The sequence below is a fragment of the Protopterus annectens genome, chromosome 5.part1 (assembly GCF_019279795.1).
Source record: "Protopterus annectens isolate FY-2018-M chromosome 5.part1, PAN1.0, whole genome shotgun sequence".
In the NCBI taxonomy this organism is placed as follows: Eukaryota; Metazoa; Chordata; order Ceratodontiformes; family Protopteridae; genus Protopterus; species Protopterus annectens.
In genome coordinates this window covers 628533424-628560486 of record NC_056736.1, presented here as the reverse complement: position 1 = coordinate 628560486, position 27063 = coordinate 628533424, and the positions used below count along the sequence as shown (strand labels likewise).

Below are 27063 nucleotides of genomic sequence, written 5' to 3'. Positions count from 1 at the left end.
GAGTAGTTTTCCCAGTTAATGGCAGAGTAGTTGAAATCACCCAGTATTAGGGTGTTTGGTTGTATCTTAATATTTTCCAGTATGTTTAGAAAGGTGTAGTGAAAATCTTGGGGCATGGTGGGGGATCTGTAGCAAGCTACAATTTGGATTGCAGTCTTACCTAGTGTTAGTTGCACCTGGAGAATTTCAGATGCATTGTGTTGGGCAACTAGCCTGGAGGTGTGAATGTCCTTTGTGAATACGGACACTCCTCCACCTTTAGTGTTTCTGTCTTGGTTTGGTGTCCGAAAAGTGTGGTAAGAGTTGTAGTCTGGTATTGCAGGGGTGCTCTCTGGAGTCTTGAACCAGGTCTCAGTTACTGCACAGATATCGATCTCCATTTTTAGGAGTGCCTCGAGAGAGTGCATTTTGAGGTTTAGACTTCTAGCATTGAGTAGCATTACCTTCAGAGTTTGCATGCTTGTATCTGTTACAGTAGTGGTTTTGTCCTTTGAACTTTGCCTAAAAAAGTCACTATAAGGGTAGCAAGAGATTTAGCCAGTAACCTGAATCCCAGGGGTGATAGGTGCAGACCATCTCTGGCAAAGCATTGTGGTTTTTCTATCATGTCGTCCCAGGCAGACATATACTGGATTCCATGTGGTATCATCCTGGGCGAAGGCAGGATGCTACTCAGGGCTAAGGTCATACCTGCCTGGGCCACATGATCCAAGAGCTCTTCCATGTCTCTTTTCATGTAGTCCAGGGAAGTATGTCTCAAGTTATTCACTCCAACATGGACAATGACAGAGTCGTTTCTGTACTTGTTGAGGAGTGACTTGAGTGCATGCATTATGTGGCGGATCCTGGCACCGACAGGCAGCTGACTGTAATTTTCTCCTTGCTCAGCCTGGTGAGTGGGACATCAGTTTGCTCGACTATAGAGTCACCTATGACTAAAGTGTTGGGTACATTGTCTTGCCTTAGGGGCTGTTGTTGGGTGGCACATATTCATTCTTTAAAGGGTATTACAATACATGTAAACCTGGTAATTCCTGCCCTACTATAATATGAATAGAGAAGGGGAGAGCAGTTTGCTACAAAGACCTTTATACTCTCTGCTTCTCTAATAAAAAAAGTATACAGTACTTTTTGCTATATTATTAATTGTTATTCTTTGGTGTGCTTATTTAGACAAAGAAAAATAAAATGAATCAAAAGGGAAGTGCATTTTAAGAGGAAATAATGCAGGGAAATATAATACTTTTTGACAGTTACTTCATATCATTAACTGAACCTGGACTTAAAGTGATGAGCTTCATACTTTACCATGAAAACAAGCAAAAGCTCTGCAATTCTGGTTTCCGGAAAAGGTTTTCTCTGCATGTTTCACACTGATCATTTTGAGAGATGAATTACCATTTAAAATGAAAATTTCTTCATGAGCTGTGGTCACCAAGATGTGCTATAACTGTTGTAGGAGGCATAGTGAAGCTAAAGATTATTTCACAGATACTGCTTTATTAATAGCCCCCACCCCCCACATAAATGCACATTTCTTCATTCGCAGTTTGGAAAGGCAGCCAAAGAATGATAAAAAGCCTCCAACTTCCTCTTGTAGTATTACTTCTGAACAAGAGTTAGGACAGAGAAAGCTGAGCTTGCTTGGTGGAATATAAGACCAGTTTTCTTGCACAAAAATGGAGGCAGACTTGCTGGGGGAGATAGTACTGCTTGCAGCAGTTACCTTTCTTAGTGCCTTACAGAATGGTAAGCAAAATAATGCGTTTATGTTTTAGTGTATGAAGTACCAAATTCTGTTGTCATTTTTCTGCCTAGTGTATGAGAATTGTAGAATGTGACTGGGCTTGCAAGGATGTGCTTAGTATACAGTTGATCACATAACTTCAGTTAATAAACTAGCCTTTATGAAAAAGTAATCTATTTCTCCTACAATCTTTCCAGGTAAAATACACCTCCCATATGATTTACATTCACACCATTTTGTGCTGGGATTGCATTACAGTGTTCTGTCTTTTGCTGGTCTCCAGCAAACTTAATGCTCATAACAAGACTTAACTGTCTTGCTTTCTAACCAGCTATCTATAGCCTATCTTGCTGCACAAGTTTGCAGTTTTGTACTATTTGCATATGTAGAATGCATTGCAATTATTTCAAAAAAGCTGATAGTTTTAGCTGTAGTAGCCTATTAAACATTTCTTTTTTTTTAATATTTGTCATAAAATAAACTATAACTTATTACCCTGAAATGTTTTGTTTTACATCTTTTTCTGCTTTGCATAATTTCTCCTTCATACATTTATTGATGAGGTTCATAGGGGAGGGCATTACTTTTACACCAGCTGTGCATTGAATGTAATACCATTCCTGGTTGGTTAGTAATGGTCATTAGAGTCTTTTTGTTTCTTACCAATATGTAGTGCCTGTCACAGCCCCTTCACATTACCAAGCATAGCTTGTGGCTTTTGGTTTTATTATAATTACTATAATTATTAATCTGTTTATTTAACATAACAAGTGGAAAAGGCAAAAAGAGATTTGGGTATTGTGGTAGAGCAAATATGTTTCATGTTTTGATGAAAGTTAAACACTGCATTTAGCCTACCGTATTTCACTCTCTGAATTTTTTATACTAGGTTCACTGAAATACAGCTTATGATAAGAAAATGTATGTCAGTCCGAAATGAGCTTAATCAAAGCCTCAGAATCCCACCCTGACTTCTTTAGAGATGGACTTCCTGTATTATAAGCCTTTTTGTCTAAAATGGGCTGTGCTTAAGCAGCAGGCTTTCTCTTCCTTTGTGGATGAATGTGTATAATCGCCAACATGATTTATGCTTTTGTGGCATCAACGGGTAGTTGTGTAATAACAGTTCACCCCTTCTTCCTGAAACAGTGGCTATGTAAATGTGTGCCTTCAATCAAATATTAAAGTATTCATCCATGTGGAGAAGAATTGCATGCTCTTCTTTACTATTCTTTAAACATGGTTTGAAATCTTTGACTGTAAAACATACTTTCCTTGGATGCAATAAGGGGGAGGGTGGCCTAATGATTAAGGTGTTTGCCTTACAAACACAAAGTGCAAGGTTTGAGTCTCACAAGGGATAAATGGCTAGACTTACAATGGCTTGCAAGGGCAGTTAGCCTAGTACTAACCTATAAAATATCATTCTTACTATTGCTTCACACTGGTTTGTCAGAAAAAAAGATAAGGTTCATTCCCGAATGATGCAATACTTATTTCTGACCTTCAAATGTACATTAGTGAGGCAGACTGTGGGCAGAACACTCACAGCCAAATTAAAGATCACTCAGTTTGATGTTTAATAAAATGTTTAGTGCAAAAGCATACATTGTTCCCTAGTGGTATGAATTTGGATAGTAATATCACCCTGTAAAATAATTATTTTGTTAGGGTTGCATTTGGTAGAGTAGGTATTTATATTTGCCTGTTTTAAAATGTTTTTCATACTGTTTTTCATTCTGTGGGTTTCCTTAACATGTAACAGTCTCATTCACTTATTTAATTATTTAATTGTTTAATGACTTAATTGTGGTTTGTATCTGGACTATAAAGGGATGTACTTTCATTGTATTAGTCCTTGAAGGCGAAAGGCCGCCAGAATACATGTTCTATGATCAGTTTTCCTTGTGTGGTTCCTATTGTGGAGGCAGCACTGTGTTTTTTTGGATGCAAAAGCATAGCCAGAATTTTTGGAACTGTATGCCATCTACCAAAATGTAGCCCCCCTTGCACCTATGTGTAGCCTCTCATTTCTCTACCACAGGTAATGAATGTGTCTGGACAACTTGCCTTTCCCGTGTTAAGAAAAATACTTTTGAAAGCACAGGCTTAAGCAAAGGAAAATAAATAAATATATATATATATATATATATATATATATATATATATATATATATATATAAAATATATATACCAAAATGAGTCTGTTTGACGTTCCTGTGAATTGTTTGCTACATGCAGTATCCCTCGTTCAAAATTCTCACAGAGCATTTTATTATACTGTTGTTGTGTCTTTCGGCTTTTCCCGGTTAGGGGTCGCCACAGCGGAACTCCGGTCCGCTAATGGTGGGATATAAACAAGATATAGTATTTACCAAGGGGCTGGCAGAGGGGCTTGAACCCCCATGTGGGGGCTTTGCCTTCTTGCCCACAATGTATAAATGTGCTACTTCCAAGGTTGTACCACCCTGGAGAGGACAAAACTGTATGACATTCGAAGGTGGTATAGTTAAAGGTCAGGGTTGTAGAATACTGCAAAACTACTGGTAAACACTACATATTTTGCTGCAAGAAAGTGGGAGTTTCATCTGCATTATACTTCTTGTAAGCCAATACATAAATAAAGCATAGTAAATAAACTTAAAATTATTTTGTAAAATATAAAATGTGAAGTTGTTCAATCTCGCCATTCATTCTTCACTGATGGGATCGGAGCCGAACCATCGGCTCCGACACGGCTGTTAGCAAAGCTCAGGGTTTACCAGTAGCTCGAGACCAAGCCCCTTATCCCATGATGCACTGCTGGAATTACCCCAGATCTAGTTTGCCGTGGCACGGATTTCAGGGGTTCCAGTTCGCTTGAGCCTTTTTTTGACACAATCGCCATTTGTAAGTCTTTTTCAAAACTTCTTTATCTCTTATAAATAATTACTTATATAGCTCCTGTAGTTGTCTCTTTATACCTATTCCCTTAGTGCTTCATAGTTTATCGTATTTGTAGCGGCGTCGTGTTAGGCCTAGTTTTTCAGCGTGTGTGTTTCATTATATTACTATAGTGTTCATAGTGTAGATAGTGTGCTGTTACACATTTAGTAGAGTTGGCCTTCCTTTCCCAGGCCATTGTTAGAGTGTGTATGGTAATACAGTTGAGCCTAAGGATAGCTTTAACTTTTGGGCTATATTATACTGTTGGCCGTTTTTCTCAGCCATTTGTTAAACGGTGTTGGTTTATTAGTGGTGTTATCTTGATTTTTCTTCTAGGTTGTTATAGTCTGTATTTTGCTTAATATGTCTGAGGAAAAAGACAAGCACCTAAAGTCTGGATTCAAAAAATGTCCAGACTGCGGGCAAAAGATGTCTCTCACTGATGTTCAGTGTGTGTGTGTATTGTTTGGGTGCAGTGCACTTGCACTTGCAGGAGTCCTGTAGCATTTTCCATTCCTTTTCTTCAAGGGTTCTTTTAGAGAGGAAAAGCAAGCTTGTGGATCGAGGTTTGCTGAAGCATCCTTTTACTGAAGCTTTGTCTGACCAGGATGGGTCCAGCAAGTCCTCTAAATCATCAAAATCATCTACTGATTCCAAGGCATCTAAAAAAGTCTAAGAAAGGTGAGGATTCCGGGACTTCGGCTCCACAGCTATCGGAGCTGAGTGTCTCTTCTTTTCGGAGCCGGCCCACTGTCTTGGAGCCAGTCTCTGAGAGACCTGTATCTCCACTCCTCCAATCGGCACCTTTGGTGAACTCCTCTGATCTTCTGTCAGACTCTCGGATTTGGATATGGACCAATTGGTGCAGAAGCTCTTATGAGCACCAGGCCTTGCCAAATTGTTGTCGGCTCTGACCCCAGCTTTGAAACCGAAGACCACCATCCTGGATTTGACTGCTCCTCCTCCGAGCCGTACAGGATCTTTGGAGCCAGAGGGGGCCAACCTGCTGTTCGTGGAGCCTTTGGAGCCAAGACCTGCTCCTGTGTCATCGGTTCCATCTACTCTGATACCCTTGGCGCTGACCGGGGACTCTAGTGGCTGACACACTCCTTTTGGGTCCAGGGAGGATAGTCGCACCGACTTGTCGGTGCTGACTCTTCCTCTCAGGGCCTTGGCTTGGATGAACTCGGCTCCTACCTCCGGCTTAGAGCCCATGGCCTCAGTGTGGGAGGGGATGGCGGTTCCTTCGGATCCGTCGACTCCTTCTCATTGGAGCCGTGATGCTTTCAAAACCATGAGGAGAGCTTTGTCCCCAAAGACATCCTCAACACCAGGTCTGGCCTCTTCTTCCCCCAAAGTGCTTGTGTCCACTTTTGCCTCCATCGTCCAGGCCAAGCATAGAGACCCTGAGCCTCAGGTAGCCCCACAGGGTGCCCCTTGCTCTTCTGAGACCTCCCCAGAGGGTCCAACTGTGGAGGCCCCCAGGAAGAGATTGTGTAAGAGGAGACACTTGGACTCCCCACAGGAGTCTTTGACATCTGATACTGACTTGGATGAGTCAGAAGGGTCCCCCGATCTCCCTCTGAGGATATCTCCTTTGCAGAGATACTTGAGATACTTTGGCAGAGGGGTGATTGGCAGTCCAAAAGCCCTACTGAGGATGGGTCAGTTCTCCTGAAGGCTTTCGGGTCTCAACCTTCCACCTCTTGGGTGTCTCTACCCTTCAATGAGCTCATACAGCTGGTCTCTCGAAGGGTGTGGGAGTCACCGGAGTCCATGGAGCCTGTCCCTCGGAGGCCCAACAAGTTCATTTCTGCCCCCGTAAATAAAGATTTTTTGTCCAAGAGAGTCCCTGTTGATGCTATGGTGGTGGCGGCGGCCATCAAGAAGGAAATGTCTGAGACTTCCTCGACGATCCATCCTTCTAACAGAGAGTCAAGGATCATGGATCGATATGGGAAATGCATGTTTAGTTCAGCGATTTTTACAGTCCGATCCCTGAACTATTCGACCCACTTCACCAGACTGCAAAGAGATCTCCTTAAGGAGTTGGGAGATGCTTTTCAGGGTGCTGTAACTACAGGGGCTTCTGGCAAAGTTGCCACCCAGCTCGCTACCCTAAAATCCATCGTGAACTTGTCCATGCATCTCATATCATATGCAGCTGATATGACGAGTAGAGCAGTAGGTACAGGAGTTGCTCTAAGATGACATTCCTGGATGCACTTGTGTTCCTTCGCGGAGCCCTTTAAGTCTTCATTTGTCAACACCCTGTTTGATGGCTCATCTCTCTTTGGGCCCAATGTGAAGGAAACTCTTACCAGGTTTGAGCAGGAGGGAAAGATTCTGTCTGCCGTATGAGTCAGTTTCTCCACCCCTACTCGGTCTTACCTCAAAGGCCAACGGGGAGGGAAAATGTGGTTCAGAAAAGCCCAAGGAGCCTTTCAGGACACGCGTGGTCAACCCCCCACTAGGGGCAAAGGAGGGGGTAACAATGGAAGATGCCGCCCTCGTGGCAGAGGGGGTCTGCAACACCAGGGTGACAGAGATCACTTCTCTGGTCAACCCTATCAGCGCTGCTGAAGGGAGGCCTGACTGTCCTGCTCTGGAGGCAGTCGGGGGTCACTTGTCTTTATATCCAGATGCCTGGCAAGATATAACAAACAACAGCTGGGTACAAAGCATTATTTTCAGAGGGTATTTCATACCATTCTTCACCCAACCTATGCCCCCAAGGAGAATCCCGGATGTTCCACCCAGTTACAGGGAACAAGCAACGATAGAGGTCCACAAGTTGCTAGAAAAAAAGAGTCATCCAGCCAAGCCCAGCAGACCAAATAGGATCCGGAACTTACTCAAGGTTCTTTTTGGTTCCAAAGAAGGGTCTATATTAGAACATCGAAGTTTCAAAACTTCGAATGTTCTAATATCGAACCCTATTCAGCAAAAGCTGAAGACATGGAACATACAGAACAGCGATTTTTTTTCCTAGGGAATAAAATTCGCTGTTCCAAAACACATACACACAGCACAAGCACACCAAACAAACAGCAATCCACATATATACACCTAAAATCTTATGCCTAACCCTACACTAAACTATACACATGCCACTAACTATCCACTTACCTTAACCCAAACCCTAACCCTAAGGTCCATCACTATCGCGCACCCACCTCACCCGCTCCCTAACCCTAACTCACCTATCCCGCCCTAACCCTCACGTCCACACAATCGCACACATACCTAATCTGCCCTAACCCTCACATCCACACAATCGCACACTTACCTGAACCCAACCCGTAACTTTCCAGCACAGCACTGAAAATACCGAAGCAACAGAAACGGACAACCAAATTCTTTCCTTAGGAAAAAATTTGGTTTTCTGTTGCTTCGATATTTTCAGCTTTCGCTGAATAGGGTTCAATATTAGAACATTCAAAGTTTTGAAACTTTGATGTTCTAATATAGACCCCCAAAGAAGACAGGGGACTGGAGACCTATTCTGGACCTCAACAGACTCAACAAATTTGTAAAGAAAGAGAAGTTCCGGATGGTCATGCTTCAGTCAATACTTCCCTTTTTAGGGAAAGACAATTGGATATGCTCTATAGATCTCAAGGATGTGTACTACCACATAAAAATGGCCAGGTCATCCAGAGATCATTTCCATTTCCAACTGGGAGCCAATCATTATCATTTTCGAGCCCTGCCCTTTGGTCTCACTACAGCCCCCAGAGTGTTCACCAAATGCATGGCAGTGGTCACTGCTCATCTGAGGCGTCTAGGATTCCAGGTGTTTCCGTACCTAGATGATTGGCTCCTTACCTCCACCACCAGGCATCAACTTATTCAAGCAAGAGAATACACTCTGGCACTCTGCCATCACTTAGGCATTACAATCAACTCAGAAAAATCTGCTTTGTTGCCATCGCAGGATATTGTCTTTATAGACACTTCAACTACCACTCTACAACTACCAACTGAGCGGGTTTTTCTCCTTTGCCAGCATATCAACTCACTAGTATCAAAGGACAGAGCACCAGCTGCAGAAATCTTAAAAGTATTAGGTTTGATGGCTGCAGCATTCTTGGCCATACCATTAGCAAGGATGCATATGCGGATTCTTCAATGACTGCTGTTCACCCAATGGTCCTATCAAGAACTTCCAATGAGTCATATGATTTTGATTACAAACTCTTGCAAAAGAGATCTCCAGTGGTGGTTGACGTCTCTTCATGTAACCATAAGACATCCCTTTGTTCTACCTCCTCCAGTAGCCACTGTGACCGTGGACGCTTCAGTGATAGGGTGGGGGGGTGGGGGGGCATTTTCAGGGAATGACCGCCCAAGGCACATGGACGGATCAAGAATCACACCTGCATATCTATGTCCTGGAGATGAGAGCAGTACTTCTGGCGTTGCAGTACTTTCAGGACTCTCTTCCTCTAGGGATGGTTGAAATTCAGGGAGACAACATGTTGGTAGTCTGGTATTTGAACAAACAAGGTGGGACCAAGTCTTACCCCCTTTGCCGATAAGCCTCAGAGTTTGGCAGTGGGCTGTCTCCTCCCAGTGCTTTCTGTTGGCAACGCACATACCGGGGAGATCCAAAGTGATAGCAGACAAACTGGGCAGGGCAATTCTGTTGACACATGAGTGGTCCCTCAAACAAGAGATTGTGGACAGGATTTTCCGCAAATGGGGCCAGCTTTGCTGCAATATTTTTGCCAGTCACATCAACACGAAATGCAGAAGCCACTTTGCCCTGATTTCCCCCTCCAGGACAACCCCTGAGAGACGCACTAGTACACGATTGTCCCCCCCGGGTCTCCTCTATGCATTCCCTCCAATCCCTGTTATACCCAGACTTTACAGAAAGCAATGTTGCTGGGAAGGACTATCATCCTCATAGCCCCACATTGGCCTCAGCAGATTTGGTTCCTATTCCTTCATCATCATCTATTGGAGGATACATGGATTCTGGACCCAGTTCCAGACCTTCTGACACATCCGTCAGGGGATCTCCATCCCTCATTGCAGTCACTGAAACTCACAGCTTGGATGCTCCAGTTCCCATCATAGCCAGGCTTCATGATCTGTCTGATGAGACAAGACAGATCCTCTTGTCATCTCATAAACCATCCACCAGGAGACTATATCTTAGTAAGTGGAAGAGATTTTCCATATGGGCTTCTAAGCTTAACAGTGGTCCTTATCAAGCACCTTTGCCTTCCATTTTAGAATTCTTGACTATGATTTTTAATGAAGGAGCTGCAGCTGCTACAGTTCAGGTCCAGTTGGCTGCTATATCTAACTTTCATTTTGGAGTGGACGGGCTAAACATAATGTCCCACAAGTTGCCCAAGGCCTTTCTCAAATGGACCTTCCACATGAGGCCTCCAGTGAAAACTCCTTATTCTCCTTGGAATCTAAACGTTATACTGTCTCACATGATTCTTCCTCCATCTGAACCAGCATCATCTTGTGATCTCAAATTTTTATCATGGAAAACCATTTTTCTGGTGGCTATTACTTCTGCCCGCAGAGTGCCAGAATTTCAAGCCTTATCTATCAGCCCTCCTTATTTGATTTTTCATGCTGATAGAGTAACTCTTAGGACAAACCCCCTCTTTTTTGCCCAACGTTTGTCCTGAATCCAGTATCAACCAAGTCATTGAGCTGCCAGTCTTCTTCCCTAACCATTCCAACAAATTAGAGTACATGCTGCACAAACGTGACGTTCACAGACAGCTCAGATATTATTTGGACAGAACAAAAGATGTTAGAAAATCAGACCAGTTCTTTGTGTCTTTGAAGCCAGAAAAGGTAGACCAGTGGCTAAAACAACACTTTTGAAATGGCTATCTGATTGTACCACTTTTGCTTATTCAGCTGCTAATATGCCCTTACTACACAAGATTAAAGCTCATTCTACCAGAGCAGTTTATACATCTTCTGCATTTCAAGCCAAATTACCCCTTGATAACATTTGTGCTGCAGCTGCTTGGTCTAAACCTCATACCTTTATCACTCATTACAAAGTTGATAAGGCCTCGAGGGACAGGGCTTCCTTTGGGTCTACGGTCCTGAAGAATGTACTCCCCTGAGCCACCCGAGATTCAGGGTGCTAGGGACGCTACACATCAGTCAAGAATGAATGGTGAGATTGAACAACTTCACATTAAGAAGGTATGTACTCACCATAACGTTCCATGTGAGTTGTTCCGTCTTGCCTTCATTCTTACGTCCCTCCCTCCATCCCCCACCTGGCTGATAGTTGACCTAGAGGCTGATCTCATCCTGGTTATTCAATCCTTCTCTCTCTTGGGAGAGTAGTTCTCTCACAGGGATATGGTACACGCAGCAAACAAGATCTGAGGTAATTCCAGCAGTGCATCATGGGATAAGCGGCTTGGTCTCAAGCTACTGGTAAACCTTGAGCTTTACTAATGGCCATGTCGGAGCCTATGGATCAGCTCCGAGCCCATCAGTGAAGAATGAAGGTGAGATGGAACAACTCACATGGAACGTTATGGTGAGTACATAACTTCTTATTTAGCATGTCATTTTTATAAAATAAATTGCATTTTCCCCAAAAAAGTATATATCTTGGCATACAAGAGTGTGCTTGGCTTCACCTTTAGTTTAGTAAAACATAATACAAATGCTAGTAGACGATAGGAGAACCCCTTCTGTAACTAAGCACCAGTCATTTCATTTCCAATGTGTAGTATTTTAAAGGGATGTCAATAGCAATAAAATTTTGCTTGTGCAGATGTATTATTTGAGATAATTTTTTTATAATGTAACAGATTATCAGAGTTCATTTTCATGGCCGTGAGGAAAAGTTGCCTAGATTTGTTGGTGATGAACAAGATTTGGACAGCTGCAACCCAAGTTCTAGACAGCTGGCCAGGTGGATAGAGTATATGAGGAGTTTTGGCTGGCTTACATTTCTCAAGGAGTGGATAATAGAAGTGCGATACAGTTTGCCACTGACCATGACATAAAAACAGCAGATTTGCTTGAGACATACAGAGCAGATGCACCCAATTTGAAAACTTTGGCTTCCCACCCAGAGCCCACTTGTTTTAGATGAAAAGACCAACTGAGTCGACTTTAAAATTATTATTTCTCATCAAACAAGGACTCTGACTCCCCGACCAGGTAGCTTTGAAACTGACAAACCTTGGGTAAATTATGACTTGTCAGAATTGCTGCAATTGGTTACTATGTTTCAGTAGAATGGATTTTGTTGTGGTGGTCCATGACAGTGTTATATGATGTTATAGACAGTTGTGTTTCCATCTCATGTAGCCAGCAGCTGCACCAGCAAAATCTGTGAGAACTGCACTGTTGGCCATTTGGTTTGCTGAGTTTAGCCAGTATGATGTAGGAGAAATAAGTGAAAAGAACAACATCCATTGGATAATACTCCTTTTGTGGGATGTGGGATGGCTTTAGCGCTACTGTTCACTGCTGTTAAGTAAATGTTTCATGAGTGCACAGTCTGAAAGAGCAGCAAAGGACACAGGTATTGATTTATAATACTGCATGAGTGCATTGATTTGTAATCACACTTTGATAGTAAAGTGAATGGACGTGTAGAAGTGCATTAAGGAGAAAACTGTGATCTTTTTAAAAAGTGTATCTGTCTGACTTGATGTATTACCACTTGTATGGACCAGGATAAACTGCTGGCATACGTCATGCAGAAGGATTATTCTCCCCACTTAAGTTTGTTGTAAAAGGTAATCCTTTTGGCAGATTTAGGTACTATTAGTTATAGAATGAGTTTGGCAGCAGCAAAAGAACTATGCAGGTCTTGTAGTTGGCATAAACTTTTTTGCACAATTTCAGAGCTGAATTTTCTCACACAGAAATGAAAAACAAACCATATATTTTAAACAACAGTCACAGTTCTCACACAGTTATAGAGAGAATGCACACAACGCAAAAGCAGTGCCATCCAGTGCTTTGCATAGAAATGCACTAGGCACAGTCTCTACTTGGATTGACCATTACCATTTCTGAATCAAATCAAACTATCCTTTTGTGCCCAAGAATTCATGTAGTAATTTAATGTATTTATTTATTTGTTTAGTAAGGCTTCACCATAAACCCAACATATTAGTCAAAGGAGACTCTATTGTGACACACATAGATGTGCCTCTCACTAGGCTGGATATGGAGAAAGTCATGGTTATTTGTCTGTCAGGTGCCAGAATCCGCCATATCACACATTCACTCAAGTATGTCAACAACAGGTACTGTTATGACTCTGTCATAGTCCACATTGGTGTGAATGACTTGAGATGTAGCTCTCTGGACTATATGAAGAGAGACACATGATTGAGCTCGCTGATTATGTGTCCCAGGCAGGTATGTCCCTAGCCTTAAGCAGCATTCTGCCATCACCCAGAATGATGCCTCAATGCAAACAGAAAATGATTGACTTTAACAATTGGCTTAGTTTCTGGTGTCATTCCAGGGGGATCCAGTACTTGACAGCCTGGGATGGTATGATCGACGGACCACGATGCTTTGCCAGAGATGGCGTGCATCTGTCTCACCTGGGCTTTAGGCTTCTGGCAAAGGATCTTGCCTCCCCCATAGTGCCTTTTTTAGAAAAAGTGATGAGGTTAAAACTACCAACATAAAAATTTCAACAAAACACAAATTAAAGGTCGTGCTGCTAAAGGCTAGAAGTTTAAACATGGAACTGCACTTATTGCAAGCATTCTTAACCCTGGAAAATGCTGGCATCTGTGCAGTCACAGAAACCTGTACATGCCAAAAGGGGTATTGTACTCAGTAATGATTCATAGGTTCATAGATTAATACTAGGCTAATTGCCTTTGCGAGCCATTTTAAGCCCAGCCAATTATCCCTTATGAGACTCAAACCCTGCACCTTGTCTTTGTAAGGCAAACACCTTAACCATTAGGCCACCCTCCCAACCCCTTATAAGGGAATAATACAGGGATGTTATGACCTCCTTGTCCCTGGATGAGATACCTTTACTTATGAGGTGGGCCATGTAGAAGGCTTTCCATACAATGGAAGCAACATGGTGGTCAAAAGTCAGGTTGCTATCAACCTGGGTGCACAAATCCCTCACGACTGATTGCATGTTAGGATGCTGTTATTAATGTGATAATTTGTGGGGATGTCACTCTCCCCAAAGGGGATGATGATGCATTTTTTGGTATTCAGCTTGAGGCCATGTTTCTGGCACCAGTCATTTATCTGAGTGAGACCCTCTTGGAGGATGTCCACATCACTAAGGGAATTGATGACAGCACCCAGCTTGCAGTCATCTGCAAACTTGGTCAGCCTTGGGTACGCCACTTGTTATGGGTCTACTGCTTGAGGTGGTTTCCACTATTTTGACTTGGTGGGTTCTATCAGTGAACCAGTTTGCTATCCACCTGGTAACATATGGATTGATGTCTAGCTGTGAGAGATGATCTATTATGCCTGAGTGGGGAATAGTGTCAAAGGCTTTGGCCAGGTCAAGGTAGGTGGTGTGCAGCATCTTCCCCTCATCCATGGCTTTAGTGACTGTCTCAAAGAAGCCGACCAAATTTAGCAGATACGACCTCCCCTTGACAAAGCCAAACTGTGTGGGATCAATTTATTTATTTTATTTTTATTTAACATTTGTTGACCGGGAATGTCCGACTAGGTTCCACAGAGCCTGTTTTCAGCGGAGGCCCGGGGAGAAATGCTCCAGATGCATGTCTTTGGAATGTGGGAGGAAACCGGAGTACCCGGAGGAAACCCATGCGAACACAGGGAGAACATGCAAACTCCACACAGAAGGCACCAAGTGTTTGGAGGTTGCCAATGTCCTTGTTAATGAGGTCCATGATAATCCATTCCATGGCCTTGCAAATCAGTCTAGTTAGGCTGATGGGTCTATAATTTCCTAGATCGGCGGACACTTCACCTTTGTGTAAAGGGATGACAGTGGCTGTCCTCCACTCAGCTGGGAGAAAACCAGTGCTAAAACCAGTGCTCAAACTTTGGTTGATTAGGGACCCTAATGGTGCTGCAAGTTCCTGCCGGAGTTCATATAGGATGCAGCCTGGGATGTTATTGGGTCCCATGGAGGCTGTTTTTTTTTTGCCTTTGAGAGAGCAGTGATGACCTGTTCCCTAGATATAAGGGGAAGGAGGCAGGTACTGGGGATGTCCTGATTTACTGATGAGGGGACAGAGGGTTGAAGTTTTTACTGAATCTATCAACCAGCAAGTTTGCTACATCTATGGCATTTGTATATGTGGTGTTCTTGACCACCAGTTCTGAACAGATCTGGGCGCTTCCTTTGAGGTTGCGGACATATGTGAAGGAAGGCCTTATGATTGTCTCTAGTAGATGTGGCCAATTTGGACTTGAAGTTTGCTTTGGAGGATTTCACTAGTGCTCTTTGCTTATTCAGGCTAAGGAGACATTGCTTCCAATTGGGCACATTGCTTCCAATTGGGCACCTGCTCCTTCTTGGTCTCGGACAGCAATTTTTTTCCTTTTGTTATAGAGTTTATTTACTGCAGATGTCCACCAGACAGGTTTATTCTTCCTTCCAGAGGATGATTTAGTCATGTCAGGTATTCCTGATTCCACGCATCTATATAGTGCTTTGGTGTAGTTTTGGATATTGGTGCCAGTTCCTACAGAGGGGGGAAGAGGCTGTGAAGCTGTTTATATCATCCCTCAGGAGGCTGTAATCAGCTTTGGAGAAGTTTTTATGCCTGATCCTAGCTAGAGGAGGGTTGGGGGAGATGGTGACTATGAAAGTGACTGCTTTGTGGTCGGATCTTACCAGGGAGGATGATACTATAGGGATGCTGCAGTGGTTACTCATGTTGGTTAATACTAAGTCCAAGATATTATCACCCCTTGTGGGAGTACCGACTAGCTGTTTCAAGGTATTTGCATTGATAAAATCAAGGAATCTCTGGGCATTTGTGTTCTGGCATGAGTAGTTCTTCAAATCTATGTTTGGGAAGTTAAAGTCTCCAAGGATCAGGGTAAATGGTTGAATCTTGATAGATTCAAACCAGTCCAAATAGGTGGATTGGGCATCTTGAGTCAGATTTGGTGGCCGGTAGCTAGCTACAATTTGAATAGGGATCTTGTCAATGGTTAACTGCACCTGGAGTGTTTCCTGTGCGTCATACTGTTTGACCAGCCTGGAGGTGTGTATGTCTTTAATGTAACTTGAAATTCCACCTCATTTGGCTTTACTGCCCACAGTTTGGGGTCTGAATGTATAACAGGATGAGTAACCAGGTAAGGCTGGGGTGCTCTCCATAGCTTTGAACCAGGTTTCTGTGACTCCAGGGTTAGGAATACTTGCAATGAGTGCAGTTTCATGTTAGGCTCCTAGCGTTTTGCAGCATGACCTTTAATTTGTGTTTTGTTGAAATTTTTATGTTGGTAGTTTTAACATCATCACTTTCCCTAAAAAAGGCACTATAGGGGAGGTAAGAGCCTTTGCCAGAAGCCTGAAGCCCAGGTTAGACAGATGCAGGCCATCTCTGGCAAAACATCGTGGTCTGTCGATCATATCTTCCCAGGCTGTCAGGTACTGGATCCCCCTGGAATGACACCAGAAACTAAGCCAATTGTTAAAGTCAATCATTTTCTGTTTGCATTGGGGCATCATTCTGGGTGATGGCAGAATGCTGCTTAAGGCTAGGGACATACCTGCCTGGAACAGATAATCAGTGAGTTCAATCATGTCTCTCTTCATATAGTCCAGAGAGGTAAGTCATTCATGCCAACATGGACTATGACAGAGTCATAACAGTACCTGTTGTTGGGAGACTTGAGTGCGTGTGTGATATGGCGGATTCTGGCACCTGCCAGACAACTAATCGTGATTTTCTCCTTATCCAGCCTGGTGAGAGCTACATTCATGTGTCTCGCAATGAAGTCTCCTATGACTAATATGTTGGGTTTATAGTGAATCCTTAGTGGTTGGGAGGCACAGGTGTGCGGACTATGCATGGTATGTGGTGCGGAAGGGTGTGGAGATCGTGTGTGCATTTGCCTCAGAGGTCTCCTTTGTTTGGGTATATTTATGTGGAGGACCTCTGCACATGTCGGTGTGTGTTGTGTAGGTGTGAGTGGTGTTTGAGGTGTAGTAATTGTGTTGACAACCTTTTTAGTGCCAGATATACTAGCTTGAGGGGGAGAGAACTTGGACTCTAGGTTCCTAATGTAATTGCATCTCTCACAGATTGTGTTCCTAGGTGGTAGTAGTAGATGGTTGTCCATGTACATGAGGCAGTTGCTACACTGTCTCAGGATGCCAATATCAATCAAACTAGCAGGAGAAACTGTAGGAAATTGTCCATCCATATTTGTCAGAATCTGAGGGAGAAAGGCCATGGAGAGCTAAGCCCAAGTGTTTAAAGCAAAACTAACAGCTTAGAATAACACTTAAGAATAATTTAGACAGGCTATAAACAAGCAGTAATAAATGCAACAGAAAAGATGCAGTTGAACACTTTAGAGAACAGGCAGCAAGTAGCAGGAAGAAGCAAAGCAAGATGAAGTAACAGAGTAGTAGGAAGAAACACAAATTAGAAAAATATAAGCAGCCAAATAAAGTGTCTTTTTTAATAAAGTAAAAAGGGAGAGAGCAGGAACAGAAGATAATTCAAGGTTAAGGGACTAAGAGGTTTGGTCTTTCCAAATGATCTCTGTATTAGGTAGAATGAACTAAAGAGATGGGACAAGGAGGAGTGTCCCAGATCAAATTTACAGTAGGGGTGGGCAACTGCAAAAGCCATCAACTTTAAGAACACTACAGGAATAGGGTGGGAGAAAATCAGTTTCAGTACAGATCAGAAAACAATGCCAGTAAATATATAAATATTCAGTCAAGCAAAAATTAAGACAGTGCAAAACTCTGAACAGTTAAAGTGCCAAAAATATAGCAGCTCTATACTTCCATATTGTTTGAGAAGCACTCTCAGTCAGAACACAAAAGAGAACACAAATGTGTTAGTGTCTAAGAGAGAGATAATATTGATTTTATAAAGTAGGAATGAAACTATGTGGGATAGAGTCTTTCATATTGTCTGTTATTGGAGAGGGACTAGTGGCCTTGCCAGGGTGGAGTAGTTTATTTAGCGATGACCAAAAAAGGTTTGGGTTGTTTATATGTTTGTCTTATAGGCTGGTATAGTATGTTTGCTTATCCTGTTTGCCATGGAGTTTTGCAAGGTTTCTAAGAAGTCTAAATTGCTGGAAGGCATTTAAAGTTCTATTTTTATACCACTCCTAGCTAGAGGACCTTCCATAGATAAATAGGGGACACACTGGGCATATCACCTTCAAAATACTTTTTATGTTCCGAACACAATGCTTCCACGTATGGATGAGCACAACTTTTTCTGCAATACACCAGCGAGAGAACCACCACCATGCATAGCTTCTATGACATCCCCATCTCCCACCCAAAATGGTGAGTGTTGTAGATTTCATACGTGTGGTAACAAGAGCCTCACCTGGTGTCCATGGTTTGTGCTATGTCTGAAGGAAGGGGTAGCATTCTGCCAACTGTCAGAAAGTGTGCAGTGCACAGGAGTTGATAACCAGTGTGTCTGCTCAGCACCCCGGCAGTGCCCATGATTCACACATCTGGCAGACAAGCATTGTATGTCACCACTTCCTGGTTGATGAAGTTCTACAATTACACTTAATTATACTTAATTGGGAAGTACAGTCGTTGTAGTAATATGGCATAAGCAGAACTAAGTACAGTGTGTACAAATGTCTTGGCTCCTCACATGTTCCCATTGTGTTGCAGGTGATGTCAGATCATATAATCATATAATGTACAAAACAGCTGGGCCATGTGGCCATTTACACCTTTCTGTAAGCACTCTTTGATCTTAGTCCCTTTTCTAAGAAGCAATAGGCCAGTCATACCAGGAGTGAACTTATGAGTGCCCATCTAATTATCTAATTTCTTCTTGATGGAAGATAGTGTTTCACATTTCTTGGTCTAGGTAGGAAGTTTCTTCCAGAGAAGGGGTAGCCACAGACTAATGAATCTGTCTCTCCCCCACAATTTATTTATTTACCAAAGCAGGTTCAGATCTTTAGTTCTAGTGTTTGCAGGACAGTTTGACTTGTGGAGAAATAAAACATCTTGGACTGCTGGATCCCTAATGTTCCAGAAGGCAAGGCACAGATCCTTATAAGGAGTTTGTAGGACACTGAATACAGGGACAAAGCATTCAGACTGTGCTGATAGGTGATATCTTTAAGTTCCATGATCTTTTCTGTCAAGAACATTTGGAGTCTGTCTAGCTGCCTGATATGTTTAGTAAGATACATCTTAAAGGGGTAATTGTATTCTGTGATGGTCCTGATTGTTGCACAATACAGAGGGGTCAAGACTTCTTTGGACCTAGAGGAAATACCCTTTGTGATCAGCTGTGCCAGAAAGAAGAATTTCTTGACCACTATTGCAGCATGATGGTCAAAGGAGAGGGAGTTATCAACCCAGGTTCCAAGGTCTCTCACGACACCTTCATTTTGGAGTAGGGTATTTTCTATATTATAAGCTGGATGGAAGGTTTCCTTGCCAAATGCAACAATATTGCATTTCTTAGCATTTAATTCAGCTTGTTGTCAGTGCACCAGCTATTAACATGTGTAAGTTCATTTGTAGCGTTATTTATTTTATTTATTCTTTGTTAACCAAATTAGTCCCACTAGGCTAGTTGTCTCTTTTCAGGAGAGATCCAAGGTGGTATTTATACTACTAGATGAAATGTGGCCAGGGCATCATGGGACTTCCACTACTCATCATTGTTGTGAGTGGAACCCATTTTGAGGGAGTATTACCTGTTTCCATTCCAGGCACAGAGACTGTCCAGAGAAACAGGGAGGCAGATGGAGACAGAAGGAGATGACGGAGTAGTGAAAGAAATGAAGGAGAAAGCAAATATTGAGACCCGAGAATGTCTGCAGGATTCTGAGGAAATATTTCAAAGAAACCTGTGTAATGAAGATGAATCAGCAAATGATGTATGTATTTTACAACCCTGCAGTCAGAAGGGTTGTGGGATGATTTAGTTATCGAAATGATGGCACAGGGTGAGTCAGAAAATGAAGGAGATGTTTCCTGGGGGAACATTATGGAGAAAATACAAAAGGAGATTGCAGAGACAATCCTGAAGAATAGTAGCAAAATGAAAAAGCAAACCTATGCAGAGAAAGTATACGAGGGCAAAATTGGAGTAACAGAAAAGAAAAGGGAGATGAAAATGAAAAGCAGAACTATGTGGTAAGGATTCAAAGTAAAGAACACAATGGAATGGACAGATATGAAGTGTGGGACAATTTAATAGCTCATCTGCTATGAAAGCACATGAGGTAGGAGCATTTATTCTTATTAACAAAGAAACATTTTGTAACATTATATTTGAGACTGTTTTTGCGATGGAAAATTTTCCTGGAGAATATAAAAAAAAAAGAAAGACTGTAACCCATGGAATCTTTATGTGATAAAAGCGATTAACAGGGAAGTAAAAAAGAAAATTAATGTACAATTTCAAACAGAGGTAAAAAGAGAGACTTTGAAAGGACATTTGAAAGTTTTAAGTAAAGAAGTACTGGACATTGCAAAAGTTTATTACAAAAGGGGTTTAGGGACTGGTGGCTGAGATTGCAATATTGTGTTAAAAATAGAAAAAGGAAAATTATACATATACCAAGCACGATAAATGTGGAGGGGAATAGAAGTGTTGTAAAATACTGGGAACAACTCAGAACTTTTTTTTTCTGGAAAAGAAGGGTGTTTGATAAGTTGATAAGTAACTGTGACAAAAGAAAATGTTATATTTGTGGTGAAATGGGACATGATGCAAAAAAATGTTAATTGAAATGTAATAAATGTAAGAAAATTGGACATTTATGGAAAGATTGCAAACATGAAAATAAGAGTAAGGAAAAAGAAAAAGAAATAGAAGAAAATGAACTGTAGATGAACACCTAAAATTTGATACCCATATTCAGCAAAACATAAAGAAAACTCATGTAAAACTTGGCAAGCTATACAGAAACATCCACTTTCTCTCTCCCTCTGCAAGACAAACTCTTGCCACTACCTATCTACTTCCCTCACTAATGTACGGCACTCCTCTACTAACAAACTTATCTTCCTCTCTCTCCTCCAGAATGGAAGTCTGTTACAATAAAATTTCAAAATTCTTCACCAAAGCCAAATATCCCTCCCACCACTGTACTGCCCTCCACTTGTTAAACTGGCTAGAACTCTCCAACTATCTAGACTACCTCCAACTTACTACAGCCCACAGACTAATCTTTCAACCTAATAAATGCCCTGCTCTAACCAACATTCTACAATCGTACACCCCACAGAGAACCCTAAGATCAGCTCACCAAAACCTAATCACTGTCCACAAATCTAACCGTCCTGCTGGTCAGCTACTATTATCCTTTTCCTTAGCCAAAAAATGGAATTCTCTCCCTCCATCACTAAGGACTTGTGAAAACTTTGATAACTTTAAATATCAGCTCCATTCCTACCTCTCCTCCAACTGGAAATGCAACTGCATTCTCCCCACCTAGCCTACTAACCTCCCTCCTCCATCCTGAACTACTAAACACCTGGCTAACACTGAATGCAGGCTAATCTAAAGATATTTTCATAAATGTATACATTGTAGATAGCTTATTCCCCCTTTCCTCTCTCTTCCAATGATCTCTTTACTGCCTTCTTAAATATTTAAATGCTGTGTATCCATAGAACAATTTCTATTATCTAACATGAAATTTAATTGTAACTGTAACTGTTTTACTTTATTCTGATTGTAATTGCAACTTAATCTATGTAATGCGGAGCTTTTCTCCCTGGGCCTCCACTGAAATCAGGCTCTTTGAGCCCAGTGGACCTCCCCGGTCATCAAACTGGAAATAAATAAATAAATGAACAAAGAGAAGAAATTTTAGAAATAGTAGAAATAGAAGAAAAATTAGATGAGAGAAAAATAGAAAGAGGACATAGAAGAAGGTTCTGAAATAAGTGATAAAGAAGACATAAATTGGGAGGTAGTATATGGGAAACAAGAATTATATTTTTAAGGCTAAACGACAGAAAAAGAACATTTAAAGAGATAAGTACAAAAGGAAAATCAAAAGGAAATGGATGAAAAATATATATAAGCTAATGATTTGGGCTTGGTATAATGTTTAAGGTGTATGACTCACAAACACAAGGTACAGTGCTTAATTCTCACATTGAAAAAAAAAACTGGCTAAGCTTAGATGGTATATTAAGAAAGCCAGCATAGTAATTAGGTAAAAACTCATGAAAATATGAATTTAAAGAAAAGGGAAAATGAAAATTTTAGTGTGCTTTATGTAAATATGAATGTTATTAAGAGTATAATAAGAAGAAGAATTTTGGAGTGGTGTAATACATGTGATGTAGATGTAATTATATCAGAAGATGCAAGATTTTTAGAAAATGAAGAACGATTACAAACCAAGAAAGTATGAGAAGGAAAGATATTCTTTAATTTAGGAAATGAGAGATGTTTTGGAATAGCCGTATTCTGTAGGAATATAGTAAAGATATCAGATGAAACTTTAGCAAAAATGGGAAAATTAGCCATTGTAGATTTAAAATGGAAAGAACAAATGTATAGAGTTATAACATTATTTGCTTATACTAATTGTAAAGAATGGGAAAGTTTATTTCATCAGACTGTAGAATTCTGATTTACGAGGCAAGCATAAAAGGAAAAGAAATGATATAAGAAAAATCATAGAAGTTATAAGATGTGGTAAGTTGAAGCTTTGAGACAAAACTTCATGGACTTACAAAAGGGGTACGTATATAACTGAACTAGATTATTTTGCAATATTAGAAGGTTTAGTTATAGGAGAAGTAGAGGTAGTTGAAACAAGATTTTCTGATCACCTTGCAATACGGCTAGAGATTTATTTATTTTATTTGCCATGAAAGTCCAACTTTGAATGAGCCAATTTTCAGCAAAGATCCAGGGAAAAACGCTCCAGATACATGTCTTTGTAACGTGGGAGGAAACCGGAGAAAAACCCACACGAACACAGGGAGGACATGCAAAGTCCACACAGAAAGCACCCCAGCTGAGAATCGAACCGTAGAACCTCTTGCTGTGAGGTGACAACGTTAACCACTGCACCACTGCACCATCCATAGATAATAATAAAAGAAAACCAGGAATATATAAAAATAGGCAAAGGAATAGAAAGGATAAGTGAGAAAGCATGGAATGAAGAATGAAAGAGATTAGTAATACAGTTATGGAAAGATCATATGACTGTAAGAACATTTTACAAAAATTTGTCTGAGTGATGGATGATATTTAAGGAAAACTATAAAAATGTTTTTTACAGTGGCAATAGATGCAAAAAAAATAAAGAAAGAAAACTTTAAAAAATATAACAATGCATTGGAAGATTTAGAACATAATGCTAGAAAATTATTTGACAAAGAAAAATAATTATATGAAAAAAATTAAGAAAAAGTACAAGAATCATTGTATAAGCAAAAATACTTTTACAAGAAGTATCAATTTACTTAAGCAGTTTAATAAACAAAGATGGTAGTGTAATGAGAAAAATAAAAAATGTAAAAGGAGAAATAGAACTCAGGGAAAGATTATAAATAGTGTAGTATGTACAAGAAATGTTTAAAGAAAAAAGAAGGTAGTGCAAAAATGTGACAGTAAAAAAGTTAACAGTAAAAAAGAGAATAAAGAGTTGGAAAGGTGATTTCTTTAAATGAGCAATATAAAGTGTTAGCAAAGTAAATATAGATTTGGCTGAAGGACCAGATGGAGTAGGGTATGAAATGTATAAACATTTAAGGGATTGGCAAAAAAATATATATATTTTAAAGATTTTGAGGGAATTGTTAAATGAAGATTTTATGTATTAAGAATTATGTAGTGGAATACTTAAATTCATATGGAAGAAGTAAGATAGAAGTCAATTAGTTTTCCTTAAATATCTTCCATCATTCAGACCAATTTTTGTAAAATGTTCTCACAGTCATATGATCTTTTTATAACTGTATTACTAATCTCTTTCCTTCTTCATTCCATGATTTTTCACTTATCCTTTTTATTCCTTTGCTTATTTTTATATATTCCTAGTTTTCCTTTATCTTTATCTATGGATGGCGCAGTGGTGCAGCCATTAACGTTGTTGTCTCACAGCAAGAAGTTCTTCAGTTTGATTCTCGGCTGGGGTGCCTTCTGTGCAGATTTGCATTTGAATGATAATGATTATAAGATCTTTATGAAAATAATACAAAAAAGATTTGAAACTAAAATGGAAAATATTATGGAAGATAGCATATATATATATATATATATATATATATATATATATATATATATATATAGTATAAAGGGGAAGGGTAGTCAAGCATTATTAATGATAATTAAAAAATTGTGGATGATATTATGAATAGAAAAGAGTAAGTGAAAATCATGATAAGAGACCGTAAAAGGGATTTGACACATTTGGACATGAAATCTTATGGGTAATAATGAAAGAATATAAATGAGAAAGGAATTATGCATGTCAGTATCTAGTAATAAAATAAAATACTTGTAAATGGCTGGTTAAGCCAAGAGGTATATATGAAGAGTGATGTAAGATAGAGCTGTCCAATGAGTTGTATACTCTTTGCATTAGTTATGAATGTGATAGTATGTGAAATAAATTACAAAATTAAGGAGGTGAGGTGTATAGCACCTGAAGGGTTAAGAATTCCAGTTCTGTCAACATATGCAGATGACATAATAATTGCAAAAAAAATTGGATAAATGAAGTAATAATTTGCCCAAATGAGTCTCTAGAGAGGATAGGGATAGTTTTAAATAAAGAGAAAATTAAAGGTTTAAGTGATTTAGTAAAGATCGGGGGTATATATTTTACGATGAATTAAATTCCTGTGTTAGGTATAAAATTTGAGAATAAAGATGTAAGTAGAATTCAGTGAGAAAAAACAACAGAAGAAATAAAACAAACCTCTTTTTTGGAGAGCATAAATTATCATTCAGAAAAAAAGGTTTATTTGATAAATTCAGTACTGATGTCAAAAATAGCATACTTAGCAAGTGTATTTATGTTGCCAACAGTATTTGAAAAGGGATTATTGCAGATATTTTTTTTCATTTATTTGGGATTTTAGATTAAATCCAGTAAAAAGAGTTTTGTATGTAAATAAAGAAAAAGGAGTTTTAGCTTTAATTAACCCAGTGGTATATGCTGCTTCATTAAATTTGTACAAAGTATTAAAGTGGAAAAAGATGACAGATTAGTAATAAAACTGTATAAATGCCACTATGATAAATTTGGGGATATGGTTAAAAAGAGTAAAAGAGAAAAAGAGTTATAAACGAGAAAATAAAACAATACCAATAAAAATGATTTTGTGGAAAATAAAAATTGTTGATATAGAAAAAGATAGAAACATATGGTATAAGAATGTAATGATAATGATAAAACATTACTAAGTAAAACCATGGGAAAATCTAACGGATGAAAAAGTAAAGCTATAAAAATAAGAAGCAAATGGTGAAATCAAAAAATAGAATGTCAAGATGTTTTGTGGAGACTGACAATAGATAAATTGCCAGTAAAATGAAATATGCCATATAAGAAGAAAGTGAGAGAGTATTTTTACATTGTCAAGAAGAAGAAACTAAAGGACATATGTTTTTGAAATGTAAAAGAGTAATAAAGTTATTGGGAAAACTATGTAAAGAAGATTTTTTGAAGATATAAAAGAAGTCAAACTATACATGGATAGGATTAAATATGGATATTATAAGAATAGAAGTAAAGAATATGAAAAATGAATAGATAAAAAGTTATTTTATGTTATATGGGTTATATGGAATGAAAAAATAAATGAAATTATGTTTAATGTTAAATAGAGTTTAGCAGCAATATTAAGTAACATCAGATGGTGGTTATGGAAAAAGGTGTGGGGTTTAACAGAGATGGCAATTTAGTATGATTGTATAAACAGATGTGTGTGTGTGTGTGTGTGTGTGTATATATATATATATATATATATATATATATATATATATATATATATATATATATATATATATATATATATACATACATGGATCTACTTCTATTTCCTGAATGGCTACTTCATTGAACGACAGCACATCGAGGCAAGGTTGCCGAAAAGTTAATTTTACAAACACCTGGATCACTGTATTTTAATGCTGGGAAACTAACCACTTGGCCTCCAATACTTAAAACAAAATGGAAGCAAATCAAACCCACCCAAATGGGGGGGGCTTCACCCCCCACAACCGCACAACTAAATATATCAACTCTGAGATTGCACTATACTGGAGAAAAGGGCAAAGTTCCCCATGGTGGCCAAGTGGTTAGTTTCCCGGCGTTAAATTATGGTGGTCCAGATATTCGTAAAAATTACCTTTTCAGCAACTCCATCTTTATGTATTGTCGTTCGATGAAGTGGCCATTTGGGAAATAGAATTAGATCCGATATATATATATATATATATATATATATATATATGTATATATAAAATGCAGATAAAAATCCTTTGGTGTGTGCGACCATGCATCAACAACTGAAATATAATGATAAACGATACTTCTTCCGTAAAAACAGTTTAATGTGCACAGGTAAGCGCTTTCACAACAGCTTCATCAGACCAAACAGCACACATTTGTTGACATGCCCCTTATATGCTCAAGGCAATAATGACGTGAACTACTTGTTAACACTATGTTGACCAACATCACAGTTTTAAAAATTATATATCCATTTAAAACATCTAGTTTCTTAATTCCATGAATATAGATACAATGCATAAATATGTAAAAATATGAAGATACTATAAATGAACCTACTAATTTTATCACAATACATGAAATCCTATTGCAACCCATTGAATACATTTCTAAAAATGCATATAAAAAATTTTAAATAAAAATACATGTCACATAAATTCTATTATATGCATATATATAGAAACTTTACAAAACTATACAATTGATTTCTATGTGCATATAAGAGATCATTATATATAAATCTACCTTATTAATGGACTTTCAAAAGTGGTTTGAGAGAAGTTCTCTCATTAAGCCCATGACCTCTATCTGCTCTAAATTTTAAAATCCATGTCATTTCCCTTTTTTCTGTATTGTTCCTGATGTCACCTTGCCGAATAGTAGGCAATATAGCATCTATAGCCATAAATCTAAATGTATTTTGTTGGCCAAACGTCATGACATGTTTGTCTAAAGCATTATTATGAAAATGTATTTTGATGGCATATAAATGT

At 39.5% G+C, this 27063-nt stretch overlaps 1 protein-coding gene across 1 annotated transcript in view; it reads left to right on the top strand.

The window, feature by feature from the left end:
- The first annotated feature begins 1441 nt into the window (after positions 1-1441).
- Positions 1442-27063, top strand: part of LOC122803571 (arachidonate 5-lipoxygenase activating protein) — a 268434-nt gene continuing 242812 nt past the window's right edge. Inside the window, exon 1 of the mRNA XM_044073244.1 lies at positions 1442-1749. Coding sequence (XP_043929179.1) covers positions 1680-1749 — 70 coding nt within the window. The 5' untranslated portion in view covers positions 1442-1679. The remainder of the gene's footprint in view (positions 1750-27063) is intronic.